General features: G+C 35.5%; 1 protein-coding gene across 3 annotated transcripts in view; it reads left to right on the top strand.

Moving 5' to 3' along the window:
• Window positions 1–20177, top strand: part of NOX4 (NADPH oxidase 4) — a 258114-nt gene that overhangs the window by 52698 nt on the left and 185239 nt on the right. For all 3 annotated transcript variants that reach the window (XM_069071048.1, XM_069071047.1, XM_069071049.1), the window contains 2 exons: window positions 286–313; window positions 9498–9570. In XM_069071048.1, the coding sequence (XP_068927149.1) occupies window positions 286–313; window positions 9498–9570 (101 nt within the window). The remainder of the gene's footprint in view (window positions 1–285; window positions 314–9497; window positions 9571–20177) is intronic.

Raw genomic sequence — 20177 nt, 5'->3', positions numbered from 1 at the left:
TTATTCCAGTGCACTTTCAGACAAATGGATGTCTGATTTTTTGAAGATGTTTCTTTCTGGTCATGCCTGAAGGAAGGGATTTATCCTGACACTGACCTCCTAGAGGCCCTTCCAATATATAAAATATTTTAGAAACACCTGAATGCTTTTATAAATATCCCTTTGAAAGGAAAGTGTTGTATCTGCCTAACATGTACTTGTGTCCTCTGGGTTCTTGGCAAAATTATACCTGATTCATCTTTTTTGTTTTATTTTGTTTCAATAATTTGTTTTTGTTTTGTTCAGGATCCCAGGAAACTTCTCTTCACCACTGGTAAGTTGCTATCAATTGCTTTCTCTGAAGATTCTGGGAAGCCTAGTAAAGTCCTCACTATTATAGTAGATTCCTCAGCTGAAATATTAAGACATGCTGTATTTTTTTTCAGAATTGGTGTTGAATATTGGGCAATAGAATTACTATTTAAGATATGTGGTATTTTTCTTTTTGACCCAGGACTTTATGAAGAAAAGGGGAAATTACATCATGAAACCTTTTCCCTGCTGGTTCCTTCTCTCGTTGTCTATCCCTTTGTCCAACAGCTACATAATTAGGTTATATCATTGTGTATTTAAAATTTCTTACTTGTATAATTTAACTAAATTTCTTTTTTGCTTTATATGAATTGGATTTACTTACTCTCTCAAATTAGTTGACTTCCAAATAAATATTTATGAATTGCCTGCTCTGTGACAGACACTGTTCTAGGTACTGGAGTTGAAAAGGCAAGGTGAGAAATGTCTTTTTTCAAAGTCCTTATATTTAAGACAACATATACAGGTACAGATACATTCTGAGCAAGTACACAATAAATGTGAAGCAACTAGGCAGAGTTGCATTAGCAATTGTGGGATCAGCAAAGAACTTCATGCAGATCAGACTTGAGCTATGTTTTGAAGAGAATGAGGGGTGCCATGTAAGTACTGCAAAAATTATAGATAAACCCTAGAGATACAATGAGAAATACAAAGTATGTATCTTAAACCATAAAGGAAATAAGTAATATGTAATTATAAATATAATTAAACATATTACATTTGGAGCAGCCAGGTGGTACAGTGGGTAAAGCATTAGGAGTTGAGTCAAAAAGACCTGAGTGCAAAAGCAGCCTCAGACACTTACTGGCTGTGTGACTCTGGGCAAGATGCTTAAACTTTTCCTCAGTTTTCTCAATTATAAAGTGGTAATAATATTTACCTCCCAGGGCTGGTGGGGGAATCAAATAAGATAATACTTGTGAAATGCTTAGCACAGTATCTGGCACATAGTCGGTAGATGCTATATAAAAGTTATTATTACTATTTTTATTTTTTCTCTATAAATTTATTCATGTATTTTTTGAACTTGATGATTTCATAGCTTCAGGGTTCTTCTAGGGAGGAACTCTGCCAAAGCATAATAGCACTTGATTTGCAACTTAAAGAGTTTTTGTTGTAAATCCAAGTGCCAGCAGCTCTCCAGAGGACTGCTGCTGTGAATAGCTTTAAGGTCCTGATTACATAGTATAGTGAACTCTCTATTTATTCAGCAGTAAACTGAAACAAAACATTCACACAAACCAAAGTACAGCATTCATAATGATATAACATAACAACTTATCACCAAAGAGGCCATATACTTTTAAACAAAAGATATCATTCAATAAGTCCTTAACTCAATCATCCTTAAGGAACAATCCTCCTTAAGGGATACAAAGTACCAGTGTCTCCCACCCCAAGGTGGCATTGTCTTAATCTCTGATTAAGTGAAAAAGTCTTCTTTCTTCTTGATCAGAGATTAGTTTCCAATCATCCTTAAGGGGTACAAGGTACAAAGCACAAAGTTCTCCCACCCTTAGATCACAGTAAATCATGATCTTGTCAGTCAGCACTAAGTACTGAAAGATAGGTCTTTTCATCTTGGTTTGAGGCTGGCTCCCACATTCCATGGTTCCTCTTCCGTGGTCCCAGCTTTTGCCTGAATTCAACCAACTGTCACCTGGATTGACAGGCAGGCAGTTCTGAGCTCCTTGTCCAGCTCCTGTTCCATATTGAAGCTCACAGTGTCCAATCAACCTCAAGTCATTCACAGTTTCTGTTTCTGGGAAGACAAAGTTTAACAGAGCCAAAACAGCATTCAAACACATTGCCGGCATCATCATCAATTCACTATCTGCTTATGAAATCGATACAGAACAACAAACAAGGTCTGAGAAGTCAACACAAATCATCAGCATAGTGCCAGGACATCTGAAACCCTCCTCCAGGACTTCTGTAAACAGACAACAAGAAAATCCTCTTTCAGGGCTTCCAGTAAAGTCCCAGGGCTTCTGTACAAAGTGTCACAAACACAAATCAACACAGACAAAACAGAGTGTCAACCACCACAAATGCTCTCCTCATTTCTGCCCAGTTCCAGCATGTGCTCCTCCTTATATATGGTAGTTCTCCTTCCTGTCCCACACATCCTGTTGTATCAACAAGTTTCTCCCACCTTCAAATCACAAGGGGCTCAAACAAGGTACTAAATAATTAAGTAGGGGCGGCCAGGTGGCACAGTGAGTAAGAGCGCTGGCCCTGGCATCAGGAGACCCGGGATGGGTCCCAGCCTCAGATATTTGGCACCCACACAAAATAACTGGCTGTGTAATTGAGCAAGTTACTTAACCCCCATTGCTTTAAAGAAAAATAAACAAATACTTAAGTAGCTGAAACAAGATGCTAAGTATGTCTTTTCTTGCCATTGTACTTGTTCAGGGTCAAACAGATAATACCTTTCAGAGGCAGGGCTCAAACCCAAATTTTACAGTCTCCAAATATATACTACTGTAAGTTGAGTAGAAAAGTAGGCCTAGGTAGGATTCTTTTTAAGTAGATTTATTTACTGTAATTCAGAAAAGATATCATGATAAGGAAATTTCATCTCTAAGAGAAGTTCCTGGCTTGTTACCTGAGACCAGCTATTATACAGTTAATAATGAACATATAGTAAAATATCTCTGCAAGTTTTTTGGGCTTTTCATTTTAGAGTACCTTTTTCATAGGTAAGCAAATTCAGCAAATACCAACAAATATCCTTTTTGATCTAAATTTGTTGATCATTAAATGAAATTAGTTTTTTTTTTCCTTTGGGGAAATTTGCAAGTTACTTAATGGGGAAAAAATAGGAGAAGAGACTCTAGTGAATTGGAATATGGATTATTGCCTTTCTTGTGGTACTAAGAATTAAACATATAACAATTTGATTCACAATAGTAAAGATAGTCTTAAATTCAAAATAAGGATGTAGAATTTGATTCCCCTGCATAAAGACCTACTTTGATGCATCATTATGAAATGCAGTTGTCTCCAGTTTCTTGAAGATTATGCCACTGAAGTGTAAGGTCTTGTAGACTCTATCACATTGTAATGTCTTTTGAATATGGAGCTCGTGATACAGTCTGCTATCTGAGGATCAGTTTAACTAAAGGCAATAAAGCTTGTCACTGGTAGGTTGGCCATTAGTGGGTGAATTATTTTGCCATGGCAACCTTCAAAACAAAGAAGATATTTTATGAAAAAATGACTCTCAGCTTTTGTGAGCATGGGTGAAAAGATGGAAAAACGGGGAGAAGGTAATTAAGAATGAGACAGTTTTAAGGTCATCTTGACTCCAAGCACTTTAAATGTGAAATTCCTTACTAATGACTAAATTGATGTTATTGAAAGAACTAAACCATATCAATACTGATATTCTGGTGATAATAAGAAGATAAAAGAAAGTTGCAGCTAAATGGAAGGATGATTCATAGTTTTTCCTTTTAGATGCAAAGGAATTGGTTGCAGTGTTTCTGTTTTGTACCCCCAAAGCAAGAAAAATAATTTCAAAGTGTAATATGTCACGCTGTCTGAAATTCTAATGATCAACATAAGCAAAAAAAGGTAGCTTATAAAAGCTTTATGATAATATTTTCACATGTATGATATGAATATGAGAATAAGACATTCAGGCTTTTATTATTCCCTATGTTTTTATAGTCACACAATTGACTAAAAGGTCACAGGACCTGACAAGGGGGAGAAGAGTAGAAGAGGCACACAAGGAACTCCAAGGTGTGAGTAAGAGTGGTTCTAAATAAGGTCTTTGAGGAGGATTATCTTCCTAATTTCATTGTCTTCACAAAGCTCCTTCCACTAATACTTGGAGCCTTAATTCCATGTATGAGCACAAAATAAGTGTTCCAGATGTTATGTGTGGTGACAAATTTATGATCACTGAAGGAGTGGAGTGAGGAAAGCAACTAAGAAACAGCACTGGCCCAAGTCTTGAGACATTTGCCAGGGCCTCTGTGACCCAGTTTGATGTGTTGTGGCTTGATCTATGTTGTAGTGACTATCTCATTTCTTTCTGTCTTGTCACAAGATCCCGTTGCCATGCCTTCAGGTGGGGAGACAGTGAGTAAGGGAGTTGGGGTGGGGAATTCTTCCTCCCTCCTTTTGTGTCTGCAAAATAAGTGCCCTCTATTGAGGCCAACTCAGACTGATGTTTTTTCTGTTTTTCGTTCTTCATTATCACAGAGAAGCTGACACTATCCCTCCTCTGTCCTGATCCAAGAAAAAAATTTTTTCAGCAATCATCTAATTATTTACACCAAGTGAGAGATAAAGGAGACACACACACTCACACACACACACACACACACACACACGGCAAACATCCTTGCAACTTTTGAAAAGGATGTCTATTGTACAGTCCAAGTGAAAGAGGGATTCCTTATAGATACAGAAACATTTCAGATGTTTCTCTTTTCACATGAATCGTGATAATTGCTTTAACCCAGGACTATTGCAGATTCTCCTATCATCAAAGCTATTTTTAGGCAACCTGGCTTTGCATAAGAATGATACATTTTAATACTTTTCCATGTAGTCATCTATTTTGTATATTTTAATGAAAAGCATAGGAACCTAATATTCTGGCTTGGTTCTTCCCAGAGGCAACAGGGATGCCTTGTAGGCCACTTCTGTTCTTCTTGATTCATTATGATGTCATCTTTAATTCACACTTTTCTCTAGATATATGACTATGTAAGGGAGATTTAGCATCTAAAGAGAAATTGTCTTTTTTCTTTACTAAAATTTGGTTGCTATTTTGTTTTTACATCACCTTTATTACTATATATTTCCCTGTTCCCTACACCCAGGAGGATGAGGAAAGAAAGGAAGACATGGAAAAAAGAAAGGAAGAAAGAAAAGAACATTAAAATAACCTCCATATTAGTGGAGTCTGATAGTATACATGGTGTTCCATACCTGTAGACATTGTTTGTAATGGAGAACACCCTCATGACTATGTCTATGAACATAATCAGTGCCTGTAGTATTAGAATTACAATTTTTTTCTTGTTCCAAAACAAGAAGCCTTGAACTTAAATTTTTCTTACATATTGATTCCCAAATACTTTTGTCAAAGTCTTCAACTATATGGTAATACCATATGAAATGAGAAGAGTGTGTCTTCTTTGGCAGTTATCTTCAGAGAGGCAATGAGAAATTATATGACAGTTCCCCATACCCCTTATTCTGATGACATTTCAGCCATTATAGGCTCTTTGGAGTCAATAAGAAGCCACTTAAAATTTTCAAACCCCTGGAGGGTTGGTATATTTATTAGTCATTGATCTCCTAATATAGATGAATACAATCAAATAGCTTTTATCGTCGAACATAGCAGGCAGTTATCCCCCCTATGGACATAGGAATTTTGAGGGTAGGGTGAAGAAGTGGTGCGGTGGCAGATGAGACATTTTTATGGGAGGGCAGGGCTGGGTGGGTCACCAAGTGAGGGTTTTGTTTGAAAGCTAAGGGAATAGCATAAATTCACTAAGCTCCGGGTGGTCAAGGGAATGATGAACCCAAAATTAATTTACCCATTTTTCTAAAGAGACATACTGTGAGGTGGTGATGAGAGTGTGATTTACAATTAGGCAAGCTTACTTGTTTCTAATTGGCTTGATCTTTGCCAAACGCTATCCTCACTTATAAACACAGTAAGGTCCCTAGTGATGTATGCAAAAATTCAGATGCCACTACTTTAATACTGTGATACTTTAATTGCCTTGAGTGTTTTGCTAATGAGCCCATCTAGAGATGGGGATATGCTGAGCTTAGTAAAGAGAAAGATCACCAGAATTATAGTAAGAGGAATGGAGTTTGAATTCTGGTTCTTCCACTTACTATGTGATGTTGGCAAACAATTTAACATCTCTGGGCCTCAGTTTCTTCACCTGTAAAAAGAGAGGGTTGGACTAGATGACCTCTAAGCAGGCAGTTAGATAACAGACATTTATTAAGTGCTTACTATGTGGAAAGCATTGTGCTCAATGCCGAAAATTAAAAACGCAACCCCCCCCCCCAAATAAATAAAAGACAATCCTTGCCCACAACATTTTTGGATTTTAACGAGGGAAGACAATGCATATAAGAGGGAACTGAAAAGCAAGGGTGATAGGGTGATGGAGAAAGTAATCACTTCAGGACATGATGGAAAAGTCCAGAGTCAGAAGGGGACAGTACAGAGGGAAATGAAGGATGGCCAGTTTAGGTCCATTGCCAAAATAAAGTACCGAGAAGGAATTTAACAGAGGGGGAAGGAGAATAGAATGATGAAGTGACATTCCAGGGTTAGAAGACCCCAGGCACTGAGGAGAGTTTCAGAGTGAAAAGGAAAGTGAGTCATGGTAGTTAAGGCTATGAATAATCTGTAATAATAATGATAATTAATAAAAACAATATAATGATAGATGGCATTTATATAGCACTTTAAGGTTTGCAAAGCATTTCACAAATATTGTCACATTTTCTTCTGACAAAAACCTTGGGAAGTAGGTGCTATTATGAATCCCATTTTATAGATGAGGAAACTGAGGCAGATTATGTAAGAATTGTGCAGGGTTACATAACTAAAAATGAGAACAGATTTGAACTCAAGATTTCCTGACTCTGGGTCCAGAAGAAGTAAAATGAGGAAAAACTTATCTTGATATCAATGTAGTGCTGTGCTTTATATAGGGGCATAGGTTTTCTAATTTGGGACAATTAGGCATCCATGATCCTTATGTTATATAGAAAAAATGAATTATTCAATCAAGCATTTATTAAGTTCCTACTATGTGCCAACATAGCTAGATACTTGAAATAAAAAAATGAAAGTAAGACAGGTCATGCCCCCAAGGAGCTAATTTTCTATTGGGAGAAGTAAACTAACCAGAGATTGATATTACAGACTTAGTTATGTTTAACTAGCATTAATGAGAGACAATCAATGCTAAAGTTCTTCTGTCATGAAGGTGACCTTAGGTCCTAGATTATTATGCCAGTGAACCTGGCTCTATAGAACAAGTCCCTATCAGACTAGTAAGTCTTCAGCTAGAGGACTAGGAAGATACTTTCTATCAGTTAGCCAAGAACCAGTCCATTCAATTTGGAGAATATCATTATTTCTTTGAATCAAGTGATGATGTTTTTAGAACACAGACACTCATGAAAATAGCCTAAGGGATGGAAGAGATTCCATCTATGCTGTTATGAGAATTTCCACATCTATTAAACAACCGATTTTTAAAATAAATGTTTCAGCAATAAGCTATAAAAGCTATCTTATTAGAATGTTTTTAAAAATAATTTTGTATTTAGATCTTTTGTTTTTACATTACATCCATTTCTGAATATATTCTCGCCTCTACCAGTTGAGCGATCCCTCGTAAGAAGGAATAAGAAAGAGTTAAAAATAGTTCAGTAAAACCAACCAATACATTGACTACGTATGACTGGAAGCATATAGAGTGTTCCACACCAATAATCCCCCACTTCTGCTAAGAAAGGACTTGGAGTATTTTTTTTTCAATTTTATTCTGAAATTAAGTTTGGTCAATATAATTTTATAATATTGAGACTTGTTTTATTAGGATTTTTACTTATATTGGTGATGTCATTATACACACACACACATACACACGTTGTCTTATGGATCTTTCTGCCCTCTACAACAATTCATGTATTTCCATGTTTCTTTGAATCCTTGGTACTTGTCATTTTTTTTATAGTGCAGCATTATTCTATTCATTCATTTATCAAAGTTTGTTAGATCATCTTCAGGTGATGGATTCTTACTTTATTCCTAATTCTTTGCTACAACAAAAGCTGCTATACTGGATATTTAGGTACATAATGCTAACTTTATGGGTTCTTTTTTTACTTCTTTGAATATTTTCCCAGTGAAATCTCTGGATCAAAGGTATAGACATTTTAGTGATTGAGGGCTTTAAAAAAATTTTTTTTTTAAAGTATATCAGAGGTAGCAATCTCAGTTCTGATATATACTGATTGAGTGAGTATGGGCAAGTCACTGTCACTTATACTCTCAAAGCTCTTGGACAGTGAAATCAAATTAAAATAGAAACTGATTGATTCTACCATATTGATTTGGAAAACCACAAATTTGCATTATCTATGTTGTATTATGATTTTTTTATTGTTAATTATTTCACATTTATATTTTGATCTGAGTCGGGGAATTTTGCCAGCAAGCAGCTATTTAAGACTATAAGCTGCAGAGAAGGTGCCAACTTGCTTAGGTAATAGAAGTTTCTATAATCAGTTTCCTATACAAATAAAATCACAAGTCCAGTCCTTGTCTCCTAGACTTACTATGTCAGCCATTTTGATTTTGCTCACTATTCCACATATGCTGCTATTAGCCTGGTCTCATTTGTTGCTTTCTCTTATTGATTTTGAAAAGCAATGTCAGTTTGTACATTTCTTTTTATATTGAGCAGGTTTTGGTACACATGCAATAATTTCTCTCATCAGGCAGTCAGAAGGCATAATTTCAGCATGTTTTCCATTTCAAAACAAAAATGGGCCTGCCAATGGCCTTAGCAGCAGCTGGCATTGTAATCTCTTTGTTTGAAAATATCTATTTTTTCATCCAGGTTTTCTTTTTTAAATGGTGCTGTTTTGAAAAGCATTGGGCTTTGCATTTCAGGTACTACAGCCAAAAAGCATTAGAAAAAAAAAATGAGGTCCTTTGGTGTAAGCAGCTAACTCAGAGAACAATTTAAAAGCTGGGAGAAGCAAAACCAAACCAACAAAGCCATTAGATGCTAAAGTTCTTCTCTGACATTCTCTGGTCTCAAGCTGTGGTATGCCTTTTGGGAGAGGTAATAATTTATATGTATTCACCAGGCCATGTGGACCAGTATGAAAAATACAATCATTCATTGTGGGGAGAGAGGAAATAGGTGTTGCAAGAATATCTACAAAACTATGATAATTAATAAAATGACTAGTTAAAAAGGAAAAGTACACAGAGCTGCTTGACTTTTGGTTTATATTTCCAACAGAGAGCAAAGTACTTTGAATTTCTAAGTAATGACTATGCTTTTTCTCAGCACGATTTCAATATGTGCACATATATTTATCTATTTATGTATTTATTTTAGTTCCTGGATTGACAGGGGTCTGCATGGTGTTGGTGTTGTTTCTTATGATTACAGCTTCTACATATGCCATTCGGTAAGAATCAGTCCTATTATTTTCTTTTTTTCACTCTAGATGTTTTTCCCCCTTTAGATTTTCTCTTATGCTTGTTATGACTCAGTAAAACTTTGTCTAATGAGAACGAATGAGTTGATGATTGATAAAGCATTTATTAAGCACTGTGAATTTTTATGAAAGCATTTATTAAGCACTTACTATGTACAAAGCACCGTGCTAAACTCTTGAGATACAAACTGAAAACCAGTCTCTGCTTTCAAGGAGCTCACATTCTAATAGATAAAGACAAGTACATCACTTTTTTGAAATTTCCAATGACTTTTAAGCAGAATTACATGTTTTTATTTTTATCTTGGTTTAAAAGCTTTAAAAATGGGTTGCATTTTTTCCCCTGGCATGGTAAGCGTAATATATTGAAAAAAAAATTAGGGTGTGTGTGTTAATAAGGACTTCAATTGAGTCTTAGATATTCATTCTGACAATTGATTTCTTTTTCAGAACCTTTTTGGGTCTTGTTTTTCATACTTGAAAAATGAAATTATTGCATCAGATGATTTTAAAGGCCTACTATAGCTCTAAAACTTATTTTCCTGTAACGATTTCTGTAACAGGCATGAGAAATTGGGTTGACTAAGTGTTGATCCTAGGAGAGGAATATAGGTGATTTTTTTCCTTTTAAACAAAACAAATGACAAACCTCAAATACCTAAAATGAGCTTGTTTAGTATTATTATTAATTTCTTTATTTGTCCTGTAATCAAAACAAAATTAATTGAAGGTTTGTGTAATGAAAATGTACCTTGTGCTTGAGGAAAAAAAAAATTTTCTGACAACAGACTGAGTTAAGTGAAGAAAGTATTATCATTATCCCCATTCTGGATTTAAGAAAATTGAAGCCCAGGCATCTGAAGTGATATGAAATTGCGCAACTAATAAATGGTGAATGGAGGACCAGAAGCTGGATTGCTGAATATCCAGACCAGTGTTTTACCCCAATGCTGCACAAAATCTGAGGTTCCCTTAAGGAGGAAGTAGCCTTTATCTAAAAGATCTACCTGATTAGGCTTATTATATTAGTTAAGATATTTAGGTAATTTGAAATTTATATTTTATCAGTAAGTACCTTAATGAGATTTCCCCTAATAGAGCCATTTTTATTCTCAGAACAAATTTCTTAAAATTCTAATCAATTTTATTTAGAAATATCTATCATTTCTTTCTGAATACTAAAGACTTCGCTATCTTTTGTTTTAAGTTTATTTAAAAAAAAACCCTATTCATTTTAAGCTTAAATACAAAATGAGAAAAGAATAACATTTCCATATATGTGGCAGAACATATGAGAGGATTCAATATAAAATAATAAATTTCCATTTCAAGAATACCTATGTAATAAATACTACACATTGTTTTCAAAGTTACCTAGCTTTTTTTGGGCTTCCTTCTAGGTTTTCTTTTGTTCTCTGCCATGTACTTTTTATTTATCTACCTGTTCATATCCATTGATGATTTCTCAATTGGGGTATGACTCATATTCTTATAAATTTAACAAAGTTCTTTATTTATTTGAGAAATGAGACCTTTATCTGAGATATTGTCTCTGAAAGTTTCTCTCCAATATTCATTCTGCTTTCCTTCTAATCTTGCCCACATTAGTTTTATTTATACAAGAATTTTTAATTTTGAAATAATTGAAATTATCTATTTTCATTCAACAATGCTCTCTATCTCTTGTTTCCTCATATATTATTCTCTTATCCATGAGTCTGACAGGTAATATGCTCCTTTTTTCTCTAATTTTCTTGTGATATCTCTCTTTATATCTTGGACATGCAACACTTTTGACTTTATTTTAGTACATGGTTTAATGTATTGGTCTCTGCCCAATTCTTGCCAAACTGCTTTCTAGTTTTCCCAGCAACTTTTCTTTTCTTTTTTTTTTTTTTTACCAAATTATGAATTCTTATTCCAATAAATAAAATCTTAACATTAGTCAGACACAAAGTTACTATAGTCCCTTGTTGAATGAATAATTAAGTAGGCAAAATGGTCATTTGTGTTATATTGGCTTTGCCTATCCATAAACAATGAATATTTCTCCAGTTATTTAAATTTGAAGTTATTTGTATATAGTGTTTTGTATTTATGCACATATAGTTCCTGTGCCTATTTTGGCAGGTATATTTTCAGATATTTTATACTGTTTAGTTATTTTAAATGGCTTAAAACAATATCAAATAATATTAGCACATGGTATAGTTCCCCTATTTTCTCTTTTGATTACATTTATTTTAAGTTTAACTTTTTCTGATATCATCATTACTACCCTTGCCTTTTTTTACAAATTAAATTTAATCTAGCTTTTCATTTTAACTCTCTGTATATCTTTTGTTTTTATTGTGTTTCCTGAAAGCATATTCTTGGATTCAGATTTCTAATCCATTATGTTATTCATTTTCATTTTATGGGTAAATTCATCCCCTTCATATTCAAAATTATAATTACTTGTTGTATATTTCGCTCCATACTATTTTTCTTCATTATACTTCACATCTTATTTACTTTCTCTTTCCCTATTCAACTAATTTACTTCTACCTTGCCCTCCTCCTTAATCTACCCATCCCTTTAAGAGTCCCTTCCTTATTCTCTCCCCCACCCTCCACCTTAATCTTTCTCAGAGTTTCTCCTTTATTCCCTTCCCTTTTTAATTCTTAATCTATATACCCTTCTAAAAATTCTTCCCTTATCCTATCCCCTCCCTCTCTCATTTCTTTCTAAATTTAGAAGACTTTTATATCCTTCTAGATGTATAGGTTTTTCCCTTTTTAGCCCATTTCAGATGAGAGTAAGTTTCCAGTGCTAACAGCCATCCATCTTGACTTGCTTCTCCTTTTTCAATTCTTCCTCATTTGTGTGAGATATTTACTTCTTTTTATCTCTCCCTATCCAGTTTCATATTTTAGAATCACCCCCATCTTGCACAGCTCAGTCCAAGTCTTTATTTAAAACTATCCAAATAATGACAGCCTTATTTAAGAGTACTGAAAGCATTTTCACATATAAGAAGTAAACAGTTTGACCTTATTGATTTCCTTATTATTGGTTTTTAATGTTTGCCTTATATTTCTCCTGGATCTTATGTGTCGAAATTTCCATTAAGTTCTGCTCTTTTTATCACAAGTACCTGAAAGTCTTTCAATTTGTTAAATATCCATTTTTTAAATTCAAGAATATACCTAACTTTGCTGGGTAAATTGGCCTTGGTCATAATCTCAGTTCTTTTGCTCAGTGAAATATGGTGTTTCAAAACCTACAGTCCTTCAACATAGAAGCTGCTGGATCTTTTATTTTTTTTTTGCCTTTTGAAGGCCAGTTGGGGTTAAGTAACTTGCCCAAGGTTACACGGCTAGTTTTTTAAGTGTCTAAGGCCAGAACCGAACTCAGGTCCTCCTGACTTTGGGACCAGAGCTTTACTCACTGCACCACCTAGCTAGATCTTATCTTCTGTAAACCTCACTGTAGTTCTATGACATTTAAATTGATTTTTTTTTCTTATTGCTTGCAATATTTTCTCCTTAACCTGGGAGCTATGAAACTTGGCTATGGTTTTTCTTTTTTTTTTTTTAATTTATTATTAAGCAATCGGGGTTAAGTAACTTGCTCAAGGTTACAAGGCCAGTTATTTCTGGGTGTGGTGCTGAGTGTCCAAGCCCGGGATTCGATCTCCAGGTCGTCCCAACACTGGAGCCGGTGCTCTTACTCGCTGAGCCACCTGGCCGCCCGTTTTCCTCCTGGGATCTCTTTAAGGTGGTGATCAGGGGATTTTTTTTTTTCTATTTCTGCTCTATCTTCTTGTTCTAGAACTTTAAGTCAACTTTCCTTAACAATTTCTTGTAATATTGTATCAAGACTCTTTTTCTGGTTATAACTTTCAGGTGCTCCAACAATTCTTATATTGTATCTCCTTAATCTATTCTCCAGAGCAGTTGCTTTTCTGATTAGATTTTTCATATTCTCTTCTATTTTTTTCATTCTTTTGGTTTTGTTTTGTTATTTCTTGGTATCCTGTAACATCATTAGCTTCCCCTTGCCAATTCTAGTTTTTAAGGAATTGCTTTCTTCCTTAAGTTTTTTATTCTTTTTTTTTTCCATTTGGTTGATTTTCTTTTCTTAATTTTTTTGGATTGCTTTTAATCTTCCCTCCCCCCCCCATGTTTCCTTGATCTGTCTTATTTGATTTTTAAAGTCCTTTTTACATTCCTCCAATAATTCTTTTTGTACTAGTGACCATTTTGCATTCCTCATTGAAAAAGGAGTGGCTTTTTTTTTTTTTTAGCTCTAATATCTTCCTCTGAATATGAACCTAGACCTTCTCTAGCCTCATAACAGCTATCTATGTTTGGAGTCTTTCTCCTTTGTTTACTCATGTATATTTTGTTTTATTTTATTTTTTAGCAGCTTCTTATTATAACCAGATTCTAGTCCTGAGATCTAGGGAATGATGCTCCAGGCCTCATGTCCTTCTTACCTTTATTTTTGAAGCTCTTTCCCAGGGCCTAACCTTGGACACTCCTTAACCCCAATGCTATGGCCTCAACCCCCAACCATGCTGCCCCAAACTACTCTTGTTCCCTCTGGTCTTTCTAGTGCCTGCAAACTTCAACGGTCCTTTCTGCCTTGGAATGGAAACCAGGGACTCTGTTCTCCTGCAAGTTGCCACAGTCAGCATAGTTTCTCCCCTTCTGCTACCATACCCACCACATGTATGCCATCTCCTTACCCCACAACCCAACCACAGCCCAGGACCATATCTGGTCAGCACAACTATGCCCAGTGTCCCCTCTAAGTGTAAGGTCCCTCAATTTCCTACTCAGCTGTCTGACCACCCGCACTATCTTTGAAGGGAAAGTTATTGAGGCTGAGGTGGCCTCCCAAACCAGTTGCCCCCAGTGCTTATTGTTTGTTGATTCTATGGAGTAGGCCTGGAGGTGTTTGCTCTTGTCCAACCTCCACCTTTTAATGTTGAGTCTTTCCTGGAGTCTTCTCTAGTTGTCTTAGGAAGACAATTGCTTTACCCAGACTTTTGTTTATTTATGCTACTCTATGTTCACTTTGAGGTAATGTCCTGTCTGGAAGAAATTTGCAGGACCTAAAGTTTTCTGACCTACTTCACCATCTTCCCAGAATCCTCTCCCTGTGTTAAGTTCATGAGAAAACATTTAATTTCAGAGTTTATTTTGCTGAACTGAAATCACCAGACAGAAAATTAATTGCGTTTTTGAGATCTTTTAAAAATATGTTGGGATTTGAAGTAGTTCTAATTACATAAATGAAAATATCTGGCTTATAAATATCTTGTATTTGGAAACAGACATAATTAAATGATGAAACAATGTGATATTAAAGACATGAAAGAGAGTTCCAAGGCTTCTAGTTCTTTGTGTTCTATTCAGCAGAGTGTTTGTCCAGGCACTTTCTCTCTGGAGGTGTACTGACCCTTACCCAGTTATTTGGTAATTTTTTATACTTGTAGGTGGATGTGTTAATATCACTCTGTACTAAGACAGAACAAAAATGGCTAATAGAAAGTTGTTACCCAAGATAAATAAGGGTAATAAGAAAACTTCATTTACTTTCCTTGAATTTAAGTCCCAGAGTACTGAAAGAATTGCCAGAGATGATTACTGAGTTATTGCTAGTGATCTTTGAGGGTAGTGAAAAGTGGGGAAGGCACCACAGCAGTAGAGATGGACAAATGCTTTTCCAGTTTTGAAAAATGGTAAGAAGATGAATTCTTCAAATAATAGACAAATGAACTTGAATTCAATCCCTAACAACATTCTAGAACATAATTTTAAAGGGATGGTTTACAAGAATTTGTGAATGGAAGCGATAATCATTACAAGCAAACCTTGCAAACATTTTTCCTTCCTTCCATTCTCTGATTAGCAGATTAGGGATATGCTATAATTTGTAGTCTTCCTAAAATTTGTCATTTTATTTTACATGATCTTTTTTGATGTAATTTTGCAAAGAATGGAAAGATATACAATATGCAATAATCTAGTTTAGTTGGTCTTGGAAATGTTTTAATGACATGTCCCAAAATACTAATTAATGTGTTACCAAATGGAGGGATTCTTAAACTCTGTGTGTGTGTGTGTGTGTTACAGATCATTTTGTCAGTCTGGTGAAGCCTATGTGTTCCTTCTAAATAGAATAATACTTATAAATAGATGAAGGAAATGCTGAATTTCAATTAGATGTTGGTAAAAAAAATGTAATGTTTTCCCCATTCAAATTCAAAGATTTCCTTAAATCTATGAGGGCTCATTGACCCCATGTTAAGAAGCTAGGAATCTTTCCTTGGTCTTGTTCTGTTCAACTTTTTTTCCCCAATGATTCAATGAAGGCATAGATTTCATGTTTATAAAATTTACTGATGACAAAACATGAAGAAACTTAGCATTCATATTTGACTTGAATTGGCTTGATGACTTGATTTTCATGTTGGCCTTAGAGTTGGGATGGAAAAATATTTGTTATAGACTAGGATGATGCATTGAATGTAATAAAATGAATTTAATAGAGATAAGTATAAAGTCTTAGTCTTGGATTTGAGAAAAACCAGCTGTCTAATTTCAATATTGGGAAGGCATGGATCCACAGCAGTTTTTATGTGTGTGTGTACACACATGTCTGTGTATAAACATATATATGCATATATATCTACACACATGTGTATATGGATATATGTATATGTGTATATGTATATATGCATATACATATAGGCATATATGAGAGGGCTTCAAGCTCAATATGAGTAGGTGTGATATTGCAAGTGAAAAAGTGAATGTGATTGTAAGTTAATTTTAAAATAAAATTATTAATGAGGATGAAAGGTAGGAGATCATCTTCTTGTACTCTACTTCTTTCAGGCAATGCCTAGGACATTGTGTTCAGTTTTGGGTACCACCTTTTAGGAAGGATATGGCCAAGATTCAGTGCCCAAAGGACAACACAGAAGAGTGAAAGAACTAGGGACTGTATTATATAGCTAGGTCTCGGTGAATATGAATGACGAATTCTCCCTCATGGTCGCATTATTCAAATTCACACTCTGTATTTCCATTTGGCTAGAAACAATTATGATATTTTGTATAATTGTGACTTTGAGTAATGCAAATTCAAATATATGTGACCACTTCAGGGGATTCATTATTTATTCTAATTCTGACCTAGATGAATTTGAATTAAATGTAGAAGAAGTTTAGGGAGAGCATGATAGCATTTTTAAAATTTTGGAAGGATTTTATGTGAAGATGATATCAAATTTGTTTTAGTTGACCACAGATGGGAATGAGAGGATCAATGCATGCAAGTTGCAGAAAGTCAAATTTTACCTTAAAAAAAAAAGAAAACTAAAAATTAGAACCACAAAAATGGAAAAGAATAATGCATTCCTCATCACTGAAGGTCTTCAATTGGAAGAAGGATGATTTATTGGGAATTTTGTAGAAGTTCTTCCTGTTTAGGTACTAGTTGAATTAGAATGACCTTTGATTTTCAGAGTTCCTTTATTCTTGTTTCTCTATGATTTTATGAATGGAATGACAATGAGATCAGGAGTCTGCATACCTAGATTCTCTTCTATGCCTGAAAAGTTGATGTTCTAGTCCTCAGTTACCCATTGGAGATTCTCTTCAATTTATCTTGTATATAACTTATTTGTACATAGTTATTTGCATGTTGTCTCTTCCTTATAACTGAGCTCCTTGAGAGCAGGGATTGTTTATTACTTTCTTTATGTTTCCAACACTTCACACAGTACCTGACAGATAGTAGGTGCTTAATAGATGCTTGTAAATTGATTGAAATGCTGCTGGTAACCTTACTTGCTTAACAATCTAGTCCCTTAACAATGGTAAATACCGGTAGAGAGGCTGTGTGGAGTAGTTTGTGTAGCACTGGATTTGGGATCAGGAAAATCTGAGTTTAAATCCCACTTCAGGCAGTTTCTAGCTGCATTGCCCTAGGCAAGTCACTTGTCTCCAATCTTGTTTTTTTTTTTAATCTAAAAATGGGAATAATAATAGTCTATTCTTAAGGTTGTTTCAAAGGTCAAATGATAGAATGTATGTAAAGTGTTCTGCAAACTTGAAACTGTACACAAATGGAAGTTATTTTTAAGCTTCTATCCCTAGCTTGTTATGAATCTGCATAATTCATGAAGAAGCTTTCTTCCTTATTTCTGGCTAGAAAAGTGTAAAAACAAGATTTGCAGATCTCAAGAAGGCTAATAAAACCTGAGTAAGTTAGGGTTTAGTAGAAGAATGGTTAGAGAAAAAAAAAGACTTTATAATATATGCAAAGCAAGTAGTACCAGGAAGGGATCAGCCTACTACTTGGTGTGTAATATGTAATGCTAACAGATGACAAAGAGAAATTAGAATTACTTGTTTTCCTATTTTGTTCCTAGCTTCTCTACTAAGATGGACAGTCTTTAGATTTAAGGGAATAAAAAAAAGGTTAACAGGGAAATGAAGGCCAGGAAAGCCAAAGAGGGTCAAAGAATACACATTTAGTTATGAATCAGAATCAAAGAGCTAGAACCGGAAGGGATCTCAGAGGTACTGTAATGCCAAGCAAAGGCAACTTCCCAAGGTTCAAAATACCAGCATAGGTGCTTTCCATTTTATTCAGTGACAAATTAAGAACAGAGAAGATCAAAATATGACATCATTCAAAATACAGCATTTACTAAGTGTGATTAAATAATCTCCAAGTACTACCCCACCCCAGGACCTTACATTTATTCAATCAATTACAAAGTCCCTGTTCTAAATACTACTCCATCCCTAGTCTGTACCTTCATTTAGTCCATCACAAAGCCCCTCTTCTCAAATGGAGATTAGTTTCCAATCATAAGTAAAGTACATTCATTTGTTCAATCATAGAACACAAAAAGGTCAAAAGTTCCCCACCCCTGGATCACAATTGAATCTACCCCAGAGTTACAACAAGTTTAAGCACAGCACTTACCCAAATGGAGGTCTTTTCTTCATCTTGACTCCTGAGGCAAGTTCTCAGCAATCTTTGTTCCTGGGGAGACAAAGCTTAGCAAGGCCACAAGATACATTGCCAGTCTCTTCATCAATTCATTCTCTGTCTGCAGAACAGTCCTAGGACCCCTGAAAACATTAGCAAAACCCTCTTCCAGGATTTCTGTAAACATACAACAAGAAAATCCTTCTTCAGGGCTTCTGAATCAACAGAAGGTTCCAAAACTTCTGCAACAACAGCACTGTCCTTCACCAGTGGACAGAATTCACTCTCTGTCTGCATAACAGTCTCAGTATCTCTGAACCAACAGAAAGGTTCCAAGAACTCTGCAACAACAGGGCTTTCCTTCACCAGTGGACAAATCTGGCAAAACAACATCAAAACAGACAGACAAAGTAAGAGCATAACAGCCATGTCTCCTCAGTCCTTGTCAGCTCTGGGTGGCAGCTCTCAAAAGTCCTAGGCAATTCAAAGTGGCCCTCAGCAATCCTCTCAGTCTCTCTCTGGCTCCAAAAGGTGCTGCTTCCAAAAAGTTCTGCCTCTCTCCTGTCTTGTGTCTCTCTAAATTTACATCACCAGCTCCTCCCAGTTCAGCCCTCTCTTTTCATGTCACTAAGTCCATCCCACAAGTGGGATTAATAAGCTCTGGGTTTTAACACAATCAAACCAAAAACCAAGCCAATACAGGGGGATCTTTAAATTCCATTACTATTAGAGGTACCCAATCCAACTTCCTTGTTTCATGATGAGGGCATTGAATGTTAAGTGAGTTAAGGGCACATAGCTATTAACATACCTGAGGCAAGATTTGACCCCAGGTCTTCTTCTCAAGCTAACACTCTTTCCCTTGCGTGAGCTTCCTGTTTAAGCATTTAAGCCCAGTTGATATATATCTAAAGATCTGATAGATCATAGTTTTTCCTTATTTCCTGATTATCATCAACCACACCTGAAATTAGGTATGATCCTTTGTCTCCTCACTCTCTCTCACCTTCAATATCTATTCAGGTGTTGTCTTATTGTTTTTACCCTTTGTGGGGTTAATGGAATATAAGATCTTCCCTGTCGATTAATAGGCCTATGTGATCACATGTGTTCTCTTTTTTTCCTTGGAACAGGGGCTGTGTTCCCAGGTCTAAAGGTACTTAGGTATTTCAATCACAGATGTCTTGCTGCTTTGAACTCTGGCCCACTTCCCAGCTTTGACACATCCTGAGTCACAAAGAGTCCATATATATATATATATATATATATTCAAAGATATGTTTATTGCCTTGGGGGAGGATCTTGCTTACTGGGAGGCTTGCTTTCAGGAAGACTTTCACACCTATTGGTACTGAGCCAATTAGGCACTGAGTCAAGTGGGTTGTTATGCCTTCTGGTTCAGAACCTATTAGTCAAAACTAAATACACTCACACACACAAACACACATATATATTCTGGAAGGTTGGTATTTTGCTTTGGGACTCACTCATGAGAGTTTGCCTGTGGTCTTTGCAATTTGGCTAGATGATACTCTGGGTAGCTGTTGTTAAACCTTCTCCCCCTCCCCCATGCCCC

This window comes from Petaurus breviceps, unplaced genomic scaffold (genome assembly GCF_028583685.1).
Source record: "Petaurus breviceps papuanus isolate PSGF00001 unplaced genomic scaffold, PetGlider_PUasm1.0 90823, whole genome shotgun sequence".
Taxonomy (NCBI): domain Eukaryota; kingdom Metazoa; phylum Chordata; class Mammalia; order Diprotodontia; family Petauridae; genus Petaurus; species Petaurus breviceps.
This window is presented reverse-complemented; position numbering and strand designations above follow the sequence as displayed.